The sequence below is a fragment of the Plasmopara halstedii genome, assembly GCF_900000015.1.
Source record: "Plasmopara halstedii genome assembly, contig: Scaffold_2956, whole genome shotgun sequence".
NCBI classification, from domain to species: Eukaryota; Oomycota; class Peronosporomycetes; order Peronosporales; family Peronosporaceae; genus Plasmopara; species Plasmopara halstedii.
The window spans coordinates 1,078,689-1,091,291 of NW_020189861.1; the positions used below are offsets into that span (position 1 = coordinate 1,078,689).

General features: G+C 43.3%; 5 protein-coding genes across 5 annotated transcripts; 1 reads left to right on the plus strand and 4 right to left on the minus strand.

The window, feature by feature from the left end:
- Positions 1-14: 14 nt before the first annotated feature.
- Positions 15-617, minus strand: PHALS_06338 (uncharacterized protein; the record flags this gene model as incomplete). The annotated part of the gene is made up of 3 exons (XM_024719606.1): positions 15-254; positions 317-379; positions 465-617. The coding sequence occupies 3 exons, from the start codon at positions 615-617 to the stop codon at positions 15-17; spliced, it is 456 nt and encodes a 151-aa protein (XP_024584888.1).
- Positions 618-796: 179 nt separating this feature from the next.
- Positions 797-2,508, minus strand: PHALS_15155 (uncharacterized protein). The gene has a single exon (XM_036407211.1). The coding sequence runs from the start codon at positions 1,583-1,585 to the stop codon at positions 1,334-1,336; it is 252 nt and encodes an 83-aa protein (XP_036263456.1). The 5' UTR covers positions 1,586-2,508; the 3' UTR covers positions 797-1,333.
- An 86-nt stretch (positions 2,509-2,594) lies between these two features.
- Positions 2,595-5,535, plus strand: PHALS_06339 (hypothetical protein F443_09452; the record flags this gene model as incomplete). The annotated part of the gene is made up of 5 exons (XM_024719608.1): positions 2,595-2,637; positions 2,712-2,729; positions 2,789-2,857; positions 2,913-2,932; positions 4,219-5,535. The coding sequence occupies 5 exons, from the start codon at positions 2,595-2,597 to the stop codon at positions 5,533-5,535; spliced, it is 1,467 nt and encodes a 488-aa protein (XP_024584890.1).
- A 588-nt stretch (positions 5,536-6,123) lies between these two features.
- On the minus strand, positions 6,124-8,394 carry PHALS_06340 (rna polymerase-associated protein rtf1 homolog; the record flags this gene model as incomplete). The annotated part of the gene is made up of 1 exon (XM_024719609.1): positions 6,124-8,394. The coding sequence occupies one exon, from the start codon at positions 8,392-8,394 to the stop codon at positions 6,124-6,126; it is 2,271 nt and encodes a 756-aa protein (XP_024584891.1).
- A 497-nt stretch (positions 8,395-8,891) lies between these two features.
- On the minus strand, positions 8,892-9,161 carry PHALS_06341 (uncharacterized protein; the record flags this gene model as incomplete). Its single annotated transcript, XM_024719610.1, has 2 exons — positions 8,892-9,058; positions 9,128-9,161. The coding sequence occupies 2 exons, from the start codon at positions 9,159-9,161 to the stop codon at positions 8,892-8,894; spliced, it is 201 nt and encodes a 66-aa protein (XP_024584892.1).
- Between the last annotated feature and the right edge of the window lie 3,442 nt (positions 9,162-12,603).

The following is a 12,603-nucleotide window of genomic DNA, read 5'->3' on the forward strand; positions in this document are numbered from 1 at the left end:
ACTGGTCCGTGATATCAACGTTGAGTCGTCTGTATCGATATCATCAGTATCAGATGAAGTTGTAGTCCCTCTCGAATCAAAGCTTGATGGTGTTGACGAGTCGGAACTTGTAGTCGAGCCGGACTCGCACTTGTCGCCACTAAATCCATCATTGCATGTGCATCCAAAGCTTGGTCGTCCATCTGAATCTGTCGATATGATGCTACAAAATCCTTGTTCACTGCATAACACACCATTTTCATCACTGCATCCACCTGCAATTTAACAATTTTTTGTCAATTGCCAACTTTTCAAAGCGCTTTCTATCTATACATACCACTGCATGATGCTCCTCCAAAGTATTGGTCACAGCGATTAGCAGACACGCACTTATGAACACCTTGATGTGCAATACAAGCCAATTGGCCACTTGTCGAGTCGGATGGACAATTCCCAGCAGTAAGTCCACCACACACAGCTCCTACCACACATGCTTGAATCGGGTGTGGCGAGTCACCAGCCACACACGTTTCACCACTAGCACAATCGGTATCGCTGCTACATATGATGCCGCTAGCGTCAGTTTCTAAAGACGTAAGCGCTGCTACAAGCAGCGTTGCCACTGCCAGCAGTCGCATGATGTTGTCAGTTTGGTGTCTGAGCACGCCTATTCACTTCCTATAGTAGAGCGGAATAATTGTGCCGTCCTTGTTCCATACAACGAGCAAGATAGCTCGACATAAACTGATCATTTGCGACTTTCGAAGGTTAAACACTGCAGTGCGTTCTCAATTTTAAATTTATTGCACGAGTAATTTGCTATCATATGGCGAGGACTTATTGAGCCCAGCTGCGTACTAGCAGCTAGGTTCAGAAGTTTCGTGTCTATTTTTAAATTGTTTTTTATCTTCTGAACATTTCCTTTCGAGAAACGACGTGTATAACGACTTGCCTTAACAATGGTGCGATTCCCTTGTAGTCCAACCCCAATTCTATGTCGGCTTTTGCTCAGCACTGAGATTGCTAATCGTAACGTCAAGTCGAGACATGCGTACAACACTCACGCTATACTTCTACGTGCTACAAACACTCTGTTACTCACATTTATGCATCATTTACGTACTCACTGGCGCTTCTGGAGGTCATGCAAATGTCCTGGTGCACCAGATCTTTTCTTCGCGAATTGCCATTAGTTTCGTTTGCAGCCGTTGATGAGAGAGATTTAAACCTAGCTAACTCTTTGTATCGTTTATGTTTCAGGTATTTCAAAAAATTTGCTTTGCTGTAAGTCTTTTTTCGGCGAATTATATTTACCTTCAAAATTTATTGAGAGCCTTGCGTTATAATTGCAGCATTATATGATCGTTTTTATATTGGCTAACAATATGGTAAAAGCAAGACTATTACTATTAATCAATGCTGTGGAATGATCGTTGACTTCTTCTATGAATGGATGCCCGCTTAACTGGGGACAGAATAAACGTCTGACATTTGATACATTGATAGTGTAGATGCTACCTTGCGAAGATGCTGGCAATGCTCTTGCCTTTCTACCCGTACAGTCGATAGTGTTTTTTAAAGCTTGGGTTTGCATGCAAATTGGCATACATGTTTTTCGTTCGCCAATAGCTAAATTTAGGTCGTTTCTGGACGCCCTAATCACAATGATGTAGAGCAGATTGAGTCCGTGGATAATCGCAATTTCAACAAATTCTCACGATATTGTAGGGTGTATGTATAATATTTGATACCTTTACTGTCGACCCTATCCATCCCTTGCGCGAGAAATTGGGACCTATGTTCGAATAGACGCTTTATACAAAGAGCGAAATAACTGACCTCTTCCGGATTAGCGTTTCTGGAGGACATCACATTGAGTTAATTTCATTTTAATTGAAGACTTAATGTCTTTTCATCACAAGTTTACCTGATATTTATTGTCTTTGACCGTTAACGTCACTTCTTCGAAGATCACAATTCGATGATCGAGCCTCATAAAAAAATGCATAAACACAAAAACGCACAAAACCTCGCACAATCATACACATCAAACAGGCGATTAGTCTTCGTATCACTTAAGTCCTAAGCGGACATACCTAGGGCTTAATGATGACATATCGGGCGTACGCTACAGTCCCTCGCGAAAGATTTCTTGAAACATGAAAAGAGGCAAATAAATGACTTGCAAGGGTCATCTCGAAATTTATTACTCAATTCAGATATTTGAAGTGCATATATTGAAGCCAATTGAACATGTTTCTCGACATTTTAGCTTTGCCCTTGACTTGACAGCGATGCCGTGCAAACGGGAAGTATGAACTTCAGCAAGCACAAAATGATACCGAGGCCCGTACTTATGAAGATGATACTGGGAAGCATAATGCCGAGGATCGTGATGTTTTTTCAGACTAAGGCCTATCATCTTGCATATGCGGCGGCGATACCTCGTTGATGAAGCTATGAATTTTTGCAGTTGGCGAAACTGGCATTAAGCAGACTGAACGAGGTCAGGTAATTTACTAAGCGAGGACGCCTGGCTCGAAATAGATTTTTGTGGGATCAAACATACTTTGTCCACTTATCAACTCGAAGCTTTACCGCAAATACGGCATTGGATGGCTACACTTCAGAGTGCGAGTCTAACATTTGCTGATATTGGTAAGCCGCCGTGGCGGTGAAGAATACTTCGTGCACGGCCTTGCGAAGTACAGGCATCGATCCGCACAGCTAAGTTGCTTACAATAAGCACCGTTAGTATTCTTACGTTTTTACTGAATTGTAATGCTTAACAAACTCATGTATGCTCTAGCATTTTCGTGCAAAGTTGGGGTACTTCAAAAATTGCTTGAACTATTATATCTTTTGATAAAGCGCCGCCGTAAGTGCATAGTTGGTCTAAATCCGTGCCAACCACTCACATGGAAGTACCATAGTCTTCGTATCTGTTCCAGAGGTTAGTCCTTTTTTCCAAGACGTATTCATGTGCACCTTGGTGTATGATAATAAGCAAGACCTCAGACGATCGGAAATATCATACGTAGCGAGTAGCACGACAATATGTATCTTCAATTTTAAAAACAGTTCAGACGATGCCTCAAGCAACTTTGTGAGATAGCGAGTTCATGCAGAAACGATAAAGGGTAAGGCTTATACAAGTAGGATGAAGCACACTATTACTTAAGCATGAGTTACAATTATCGAAGAAATCTAATGTCGTTAGAAGGTGTATCGGCCCAATTTAAAAGTTACATTATACTATACTACATAATGAACAGATTGCGTCGGCATTAGTCGTTATAATGTATGCATTACAGTCTTTTTAGAGATTTAAATCATAACACTTATGCATCAAACTCTAAATTTGTCTATTGTATGCGTTATATGAAACTCACAGCTATACACCCTGTTATGGTTGAAACTTCATCTAATGCCTCCTAAATAGCAATAATACATACGAATACCTTTTACTCTTTGCTTTTGCAAAGAGTATAATAGCCGTTAACGAAAGCCATCGTGATAAAATAGCAATTTACGTCAACATGAAGTAAAGCTAGCATTTGCACAGTGTTGGTGATAACGGATCACGCAACATATTATGTAAAACTGCTGAACTTTGGGTCTAAAGCGGGTCAGAAGTGGTGCAAAACTCATTATGTAGTACCATAGAGCGAAGTGATGGTATTGAAAAGTTCGTTGAGAATTTGGGCAATTGTTACTTGGAGTTATATTTAAATATAAGTATTAAAATTAGGTATTAAAACGTTCAAATAAGCATCCGCTTAAGCTGGCTTTAACTCTCAATGAAACACTTTAAACTTAAGCGAGAGTAAAGTTTAGAGTCTGAACCCATCTACTGCATGTTTATGAGCAGAGACCAGACATTTGGGTAATTTTTCAAATATTCCATTTCTTAATTAGGTTTGTTTTAAATTAGCAAATGTTGTGCGAAGCCAGTTTTTATTGAAATTTGTGTAACTTGTAATTCGCCTTCCAGCAAAAAACGTGGAATAAATGAAGCGCCATTCACACTCGGAAGATCGAAATGTGCTTCCCATTCTCGCTCATAGTGCTCAAAATGCATCTTTTAGTAGCCACCACATCATACCTCGTCGGATTTTAATCCCCGTACTGGTGCTTGGTGGTCTATTGCTTCTTGTGACTACTACTAACTTCGTCATCACTTGGCGTGCCGCTTCATTTGCTCGTATTTCTAACGAGGAATACCTTGCAATGTTACAGAATGCAAACTTCAGCAATGCAGCGAGTACTGAGAATCGAGAGACAGTGACAAGTCCTGACAATTTCTCGATAAGTGACATAAATGTTATGGAAAAGCAACTCGTGTACTCGATTCATCAAATTGCGCAGCGTACAACTGAAAAACGTGGTATTGTTTTGCCATTATTTAATGCTATTGCGAGTCTGGGACTATCGCTCATTTTAGAGCTAAGAGTCATGGGTGTGAATTTGCCCATCGAAGTGCCACATTGTGGAGACTTAGATGAGAGGCTTCAACGTATAGTGCTGGGAAAGGAAGAGATGGGTGTGATTCGCTTCTATGATGTATGCAAACTTGCTGCAAAGGCTGTTAGTTTCAAAGATTCGTCACGTCAAGTCTTTTGTGAGAATTTATATAGTTGCCATCGTACGTTTCGGTCTTTCAGCATTAAAGTGCTAGCGGTGACGTACTCGCAGTTTGGAGAGCTTATGCTGCTTGATGCTGACACCATATTTTTTGAAAGCCCAATGTCCCTTTGGGACACCGAAAAGTACGGCAAGACTGGTACCCTATTCTTCCACGATCGATTAAGTCAAGACGAAATGTATCTAGGCAAGCGGATCGACAATAAGATGGCTGTGAGTCAATTGAATCAGTACATTTCGCACTTTGATGTGTCACCGTTCGCACCTTTAAGTCATATTGAACGACCTAAGGCCACTAGTAAGAACAAGATTCCTGTCAAGCTCAACAAGTACTCACCGAGTGAGCATTTGCTATCAAGTCACTCGTGGAATCAGCGCGCTGGACACGAGATGGACTCATCATTAGTTTTGTGGAACAAAAAGCGACAACCACGTGCAACAGCGATGCTAGCGGCATTTGTGGCGTTGAATCACATCAATTGGCCGCCTTCGTACGGTGAAAAGGAATTATTTTTCATTGCTGCTGAACTTGCAGAGACGCAATACGCTTTCTCTGATTTTGGAGTTGGCAGCGTGGGCTGGGACTTTCGCGACTACGGTCCTGGCATGTCCGTATTATGCGGTCACGCCGCGCACTTCTATCCGGTCAAACCGGCAGATGGTAGTGCTGTGGGCAATACTAGCGTCTTGTATCTGAATAGCGACGCGATCCTCACTTATGATCCCAAAAATAAGCCTGTATATTATAGTCAGGCGAGGTTATACGAGGTATATCCAGGCTCTTTTGAAGAACGCAATCTCGCACAGGAATGTCCATTCAATATTACGGGTGTGCGATTCTCGTCAAAGCAAGAAGACCACATATTGTTACGCCAACGTTTTCACGAAATTGCGAAAGCGTGGATAGAATAGAAAAGTGCAATGGGAGAAGCGAATTTAAGATAATTCTGGCAGGATTCGCTCGTGGTGAAAACTGCATAGCACCAGACCATGCTAGTGCTCTTAATTATTGTATTGCATTGTCAATCTATGACATATACTAACTATTATTGCCATACTAGCTCGCGTTTCGTAAATATACCGAAGAGGTGTACCAGTGTCAGCCTGACTAGCATTACACTCTGAAGGGGACGGCACGTATGCTTTGAAATGCTATGATACGAGTACATTAAATTTATTCCAAACTGCCTCATTTGACCTATTCTTTGCTACGGGCTAACGTCTAACATCGAATCATCTTGCAGCTGCCTGCTCTTTGCTCTCACAGCGTTGAGCATGTAAACATTCTGCAAAATTGATAACTTATTGATAGTGTTCGATAATGTTCATTCTATTTGGTTCTCGTTGGTAGAAGAATCTATGTACTGGATTTAAGATCCAGATGCATCGGAAGAAAAAGGAACACGCAAAGAGAGCCTCGATTATATAATTTTGACTCTCCATCTAAATGTGCATTGCTGTTTTCTTCTGAAAAATCTCTGCATGAATAGCTTGTGATGATCATTTAAGTCGCGCTTTTTTGACACGGTCAAAGTACTCCTTCACTGTAATACCTTTGCGAGACGCTTTGACCTGTTCCGACACAACTGTCTTGTTCTTCTTCTCCAGCATAATCTCAGCAGGTGAACGCAGGGTCGTCCACGAACCATCGTCATCTCTAATACGAATTGTAGCGTTCACCATCTCTTGAACGTTCGTGGGAGCAGCACCTACAAACTCAACCTGACCCTCCCGTTCTTTACGCTTCGCTTCCATTCGCTCGGCATCTTTCAGCTTGCGCTCTTGCTGCTTGGCCAAAAGACGATCGATATCAATCTCTAAGCCATCTGTTGCCTTTTTCTCACCAACGCCTTTCACTTTGTCGAGCAGATCATCCGGTAGCGCTTCCACAAGATGCAGTTTGTTTGAAGTCATGACACGGCCATCATTTAGCTTGATAAGCTTGCCATCAGCTAAATTCTTTTCAAGCTTGTCTTTGGACATGTACATGGTCATCTGATTTGCACGAACAAACTGCAGACGTTCTGCGCTTGTCATTTTTTGGTTCATGGCATTATTCAATTCTTGAGCGTGAAGATCCTGCTGAATATTAGCTTCTCGATTGCGCCGATTGATTTCATTAATACGGTGCACATCGTCCGAGTTATGTTTCATTCGCTCTTCGTTCTTAGCTAGTAACTTTTGCAGACGCTCCTCAATTACTACCGCTTTCTCAAAATTCTTCATATCTTGAGCAGCACGTAAATCTCGTTCCAGACGTACTCGTTGTACACCAAGAGAGACCGTGGAATGGCCTACCGCCTGTTTACGTCTCACCATCTCATCCACCTCTGCCTCCGTGTAGTTATGCTGTGCAATCATTTTTTGTTTTTTTGAAAACAATCGTTTGACTTGACCATATGTGGGAAAATGAAGTCGTTCCTTGTTGATAACAGCTCGCCACAACAAGAATTCCCGCTCCCTTAAGGAATGTCCCGACACGCCATTTAATCTCCACTCTCGTCTGCTTTTGCCAAACGCACAAATAATCCCCATTTGCGTCGACTCACCGCAAAACGAATAACTACGTGGTAATTTGCAAACATTCACGACCTCACAGAAGCGATAAACCATCTCACCGTCGACCATTTCAATTGGAACGCGCACGTAAACACCACGTACCAATTGCGAGAAAAAAGGCTCAAAAAAATGCTTTTCAAAAAATGTTCGTCGTCGCAGCAAATAATGATTGGCTTGATCCCACGTCACTGGAATATTTTCTTCAGGACGAATTGGAGCCGCTAACTCATCGTCTTCTGTCGTCTTAACCACATCGGTTGCCTTCGGTTTCTTTGACTTGCGTGAGTCACTGTCATCGTCACTATAATCATCATTATCATCCGTATTACCACGACGTCGACCAGAGCCACCACGTTGAAGTTCTCGACGTCGACGTCGCTTTTCAGCCAAATCACGACCACTTCTTCCACCTTCTTCTTCCGAACTATCATCATCTCCGAATCGATTGCTTAAAATCGATCGACTCTTATCACTTGACTTATTTGCTTTCAAATTATGCAGTGCTTCCTTACGTCTGTCGCTATCTCTTGTGCGACCTCCACGACGTGTCGATGACAGCTCTTGCCCCTCCTCTTCAAACGACTCGTCTTCAGCCTTGCCTTGAGATGCTGCAAGTCGCTTCTTCAGCTCACGCTCCTTATTGCGCTGTTCTTTTGCTTCGTATTTCTCCAGCAATCTTTTTTCCTTTTCCACTTCGGTCAATCCAGCCACATCAAGATCGTCATCTTCCTCGTCTTCATCTTCTTTGACTCGAAGTTTTCCCCGTCGTTTTTTCTTCGCCTTGCCTTCGTCGTCCGCTTCAACTTCTGCTTCGGCATTTGCTTGTACTTGTGCATTTTTCTTATTTGCTTTATTAACACGTCGTTTACTCTTAGCAGCGGCTTTCGGCTTCTTGGGTGCAGGAGTGCGTCGCTTTTTAAGCTTCTTCTTTGGTGAGTTAGAAGTATCCGAACCCGAGCCCGAGCCTGAGCCCGATCCTGAGCCTGAGCCTGACCCACTACCAGAACCTGAACCAGAGCCTGAGTCAGATCCAGAGCCTGAGCCTGAGCCCGACCCGCTACCTGAGCCCGAGCCACTACCGGAGTCACCGCTGCCCGAGTCGCTGCCTGATCCTGATTCAGACCCTGAACGAGAGCGAGAGCTTGCGGATCCAGAGGCACTAGACCGACCGTCGTCCGACTCGTCACTACTCTCTACTACCTTCTTGGCCATTATTAGAGTTGCGAGGCACCTACCGGTATGCTGCGATTTGGGCTTAATTTTGTTTCGTTGGCAATATTCGGCGCTAAAAGTGATGCCTATTTAAATGTTATACGACCTATCATCTATTGTAATATAATCCTAGTAACGTATTGTATCTCACGTTCCACAACGAATTTTCACTCACCTATCTATGATACATCATCACTGGTTTTGCGCAACAGTGCTTCTGGGTTTCGCTTTACACCAAAAGTACAGCAATCATACATGACAGGTTGCGTAACCCATTATATTCTCCAGCACTGAAACGTGAACCTCATGCATCCTTGCCAAAATTTTGTCATAGACCATTCTTGTATTTGAGCATCCATGTCACAAATTATCATGATCGTAGACCACCCTTGTCTGAAACTTTATACAAACACTCTTCGAGTGAGAGCGAAATGCACAATGTCCGTCTAGAATTAATGCTATTAGGACGCAGCATATGGAGTATAATCTTTATCGAGTCACACCAGTAACTTTTCCCGTAAATACTGGCTCAAGCACATGTTTTTATGAGCGGTCAGGAACGCGACAATGCCTTGTTCAAGCGCCGAGAAAATGAGCGAAAGGCTCATTTTCTCTCCCGGCTTCTTGTCCGAATCAAACTCACGATGCAGTATCTCTTTTTTGTCTAGAAGGATGACTTTGTCACGCACCTAGCCACCGTATTGTATTCTATGAGTAAAACTCGTCAAATTACGTGGTAGCTCCTTTTGGCGACCCCGACATCTCATCTGGCTCGCTCACAAATGTACGCTACGCGATTGTGAAGCGACTACTCCACCAAGAAAGTACGAGGCATTTTTGCTCCTTCAGTGCAGACGTGGTGTCTAGAATAGATGAATTTATACGTTGAGCATCGCATTTGCATTTCGGCGTCATCCACTCTCTCCTCTCATGAAAGGCTAAGTCTTGTGGCTTAAGCGTAATGATATAAGATGTAGTTCCTTTCGTGGCCGACACTTTCCAGGCGTTGACCTGTCACATGCAGTAGTAACCAATCCATTTGGAAACATTCAAGGTTATTGCAATGGTGTGCATTTTACAAAATGTCGTTGTTAAAACTCGTTGAGCCAAAGAAAAATCTGTGCAAGTAAAACGACAACCCCGTTGCACTTGATTAAATTCATTGTCATTTTGATGACCAAGTCTTATTGGACTGTGTCCTCTCAGATGATGGAATGTAAACTGTTTATTGATATCTTCTCGAGGTAGCCAAACACACTTAAAAAGCTCATATCTAGTATTAATTTTGTGGGGATAAGACAATTGGTGACAAAAGTAGGTCGGAAGAGGTTATCGGTACACCCAGCTAGGTTTTAGGAGAATCGCCGGGTTCCGTAACTGATCTGAAGCGCTTAGCTCATGGAAACAGTGATGAAAATTACCTACGCTTTTGTTGAGAATGGTTGCGCTGGCCATATATTCGATTATGACTCAGACGGAGCATATTCGACATGGAAAGTGTCAAAGCGACATATGACAAAGGTGTTTGTTCCGTCTAACCAGGCTTACGGCGATCGTTCGATTTTCTTATCCGCATGCTAAGTAAGAAAGACAAAAACTAGCGGACGATGGATGAGAGATCAGTTCTCCCATCGCGGAAAAGTCAGTATATTCTCCTCCAGATGCAGGACCAGTTATCACCGTTATGGAAAATCTCCAAACAGGTGCGGCTTTTCCCGACATACTAATAGTTTATCCAGCTGTGGATGTCTTATTTAATGCGGAGTATAGCTTTCGAGCCGCGAGGGCTAGTTGATGAATGAAAGTGGAGGCTCAACGAGCGCAGCAGAGGCATTGGATCCCAGCCATGCTGGGAAGAAAATACAAATTTACCAGCTGTCGAGCAGCTCTGTTGTACTTTATGTTATTGCTCTAGCGGCAGTATCAAAGTATGTGTGCGCTATGTAAGCGGTACGTACGATCGGGCTTTCACGCAAGGCCGTCCAACGTTCATCGTGAGAAAACGTCGAGTCTCGATAGACTGCGTAGTACATGTTGTAGCGCTGCATAAAGTTGTCTGATGTGCGACGAAACAATGTCCCCGAATTTCACAGGCGAACCCGGAGGTAGAAAGCAGCAGTAATCCGCGATCTTTAGATGATATGGACGACACCGATCGTATAAAGTGGTCTCCAAAGTAGTTTAGTAATGAGCGACAGTGTGTCTCCCCCAGCGTACATGTGTAATGAACCCTTTTGATGTCATTACCAATTGTTAGAGGGCGCAGTTCTCAGACCATCCCTCAAACACAGCACATACGCTTTTGCGGCAAGGGAGCGATTCTTGACGAGGAGGGAAAAGGACAGTTTCGACTTGAAGGGAAGAAAGACTAAACTCCTCAAAGGTTAAATTGCAAATGGTTTAAATTAAGTAAGTGGTCCCTGGCTATATAAAAACCACCCCAAGGGCTTGTAGATGTTTCACTAGTAAACTCTTGGGTTCCTGATTAATATATCAAAAGTGTATCGAGCGTGGACCTAAGCTTCAACTTATACAAGATCTTGGATGTACGGAGCTTGAACTTCGGAAGGGTCTGGCCTACACCGCCTACTTCAAAAGACCGATTTACGTCGGTCTCGTCACCAAAACAGACCCCCAAGTAGAAACCAACATTCTGTATCACACAGAATGTTTGTGACTTCATATAAGATGACAAGTATGCCTTTACTGTGAATTTCTTTCTTTTTACTCCCACAATGCATACAGAAGGTACATATATGTACCTTATCTTTATGTAAAGGCTAAGTGTCACTCATTACCGATAAAGTCAGGACCCGGCCGTTCACCTTATAAATTAAAGTCACCTGGCTCCATCAGCTCCGGCGCACGATATCACGGCACATTTGAATTAGGGATATCACCGCAACAGTCGCTTTTTCTCGTCATTACCGGCTCTATCAAGAATATGCAGCTTACAGCCCTCGAGCGGTATTCTTAACGACATTCAGTTCAGGTTTGACGACGTGACGGTTGGGCACGTCGCGCATTCCAGTTCAAGCCATACGTTTGCCCTTGTACGAGTGACATGGATAAGTTGGGGTACCACTCGGTCCGTCAGTACCGCAATCTCAATGTGCTGACGAGCGAGATGATTCCTCATTTATCTTCACATGAGTGGATGGCAATCGAGCGGTTGCTTGAAATCATCGGGGAAGTTGCCGTATTCAGTTTACTATAGTCGTCTTCTCCGGATGATCAGATAACACAGCCGTCATTTTCATGCATCATGAGATTATGAAATTTTGGAAGCAGGACGCAACTCCTATTTTTTCGTACGAACATTATCTTTGAAGTTGAGCGTTTATTTGTATTGTGGTGGACAGAACGTGCCTCTCTCGCGATATTTTATCGAATTGGATGCAGTAATCACTGCATGACAACTACGTGACCCGTTGTAGCAAATTTTATTCGCGATGTCCATCCTTGTGGGACGTGCATAATGTGGGGCGTCTGGTAAGCGTTTGGCCGATCCAAACTGCCTTCCAAGCTGAAACACTCCAAACATCGAGCTAAAGAAGGTGTTTGAGCCCCCACAGAGTGAGTTCTATACCCGCACCGAGTTCTTGAAGTTTTGTCAAGGTCGTTACGACCTACGCTCGTATGCACAGAGTGTTCGCTACTTGGTATCGAGCATTGTCGACAAGCCAATTGACGTTTCAACGCAAATTTTAACGTTCATAGTGGGTTTGATTGATGGTCTTATCCAGGATCACGTGTTCCGTGAGTAACCCAAGACGCTAGACGCTGCCATCAACCGTGCGATGCAAAATGAGTTTAGCATAAAGCAAGCCAAGTTCAATAGCTTGGTACCAAGGCAAGCGTCAGTCGACTGATATAAGTGATGGCCCAGAGCCAATGGAGATCTTGCTCATTTTAAAGCCTAGATATGAGCGTCATCGCAGCGATAAAAGTGTTTCCGATGTGGGAAGTCGGATTATATTGCTCGGAACTGCAGTGTCCCGGGGTTACTCGTACCCTTGGAAGAAAGGTCGGGTCGCACAATTCTTGTGCGATCGTACATAGGTGTGTATTACACAATTAGTAGTGGTGTGGCTACACCGTAACAAGGAGCCATCACATGGCAGGATTGCCAGTATTAATGCATATTACTGACGGATTTTTACGAATAGTGATCGGTCTTTTATTTATTAGTAGCCTCAAGAAATCGAT

Bases quoted from the DNA above. Each gene is read 5' to 3' on its own strand.
- PHALS_15155 (XM_036407211.1), bottom strand. From the start codon at position 1,585: ATGCCAATTTGCATGCAAACCCAAGCTTTAAAAAACACTATCGACTGT.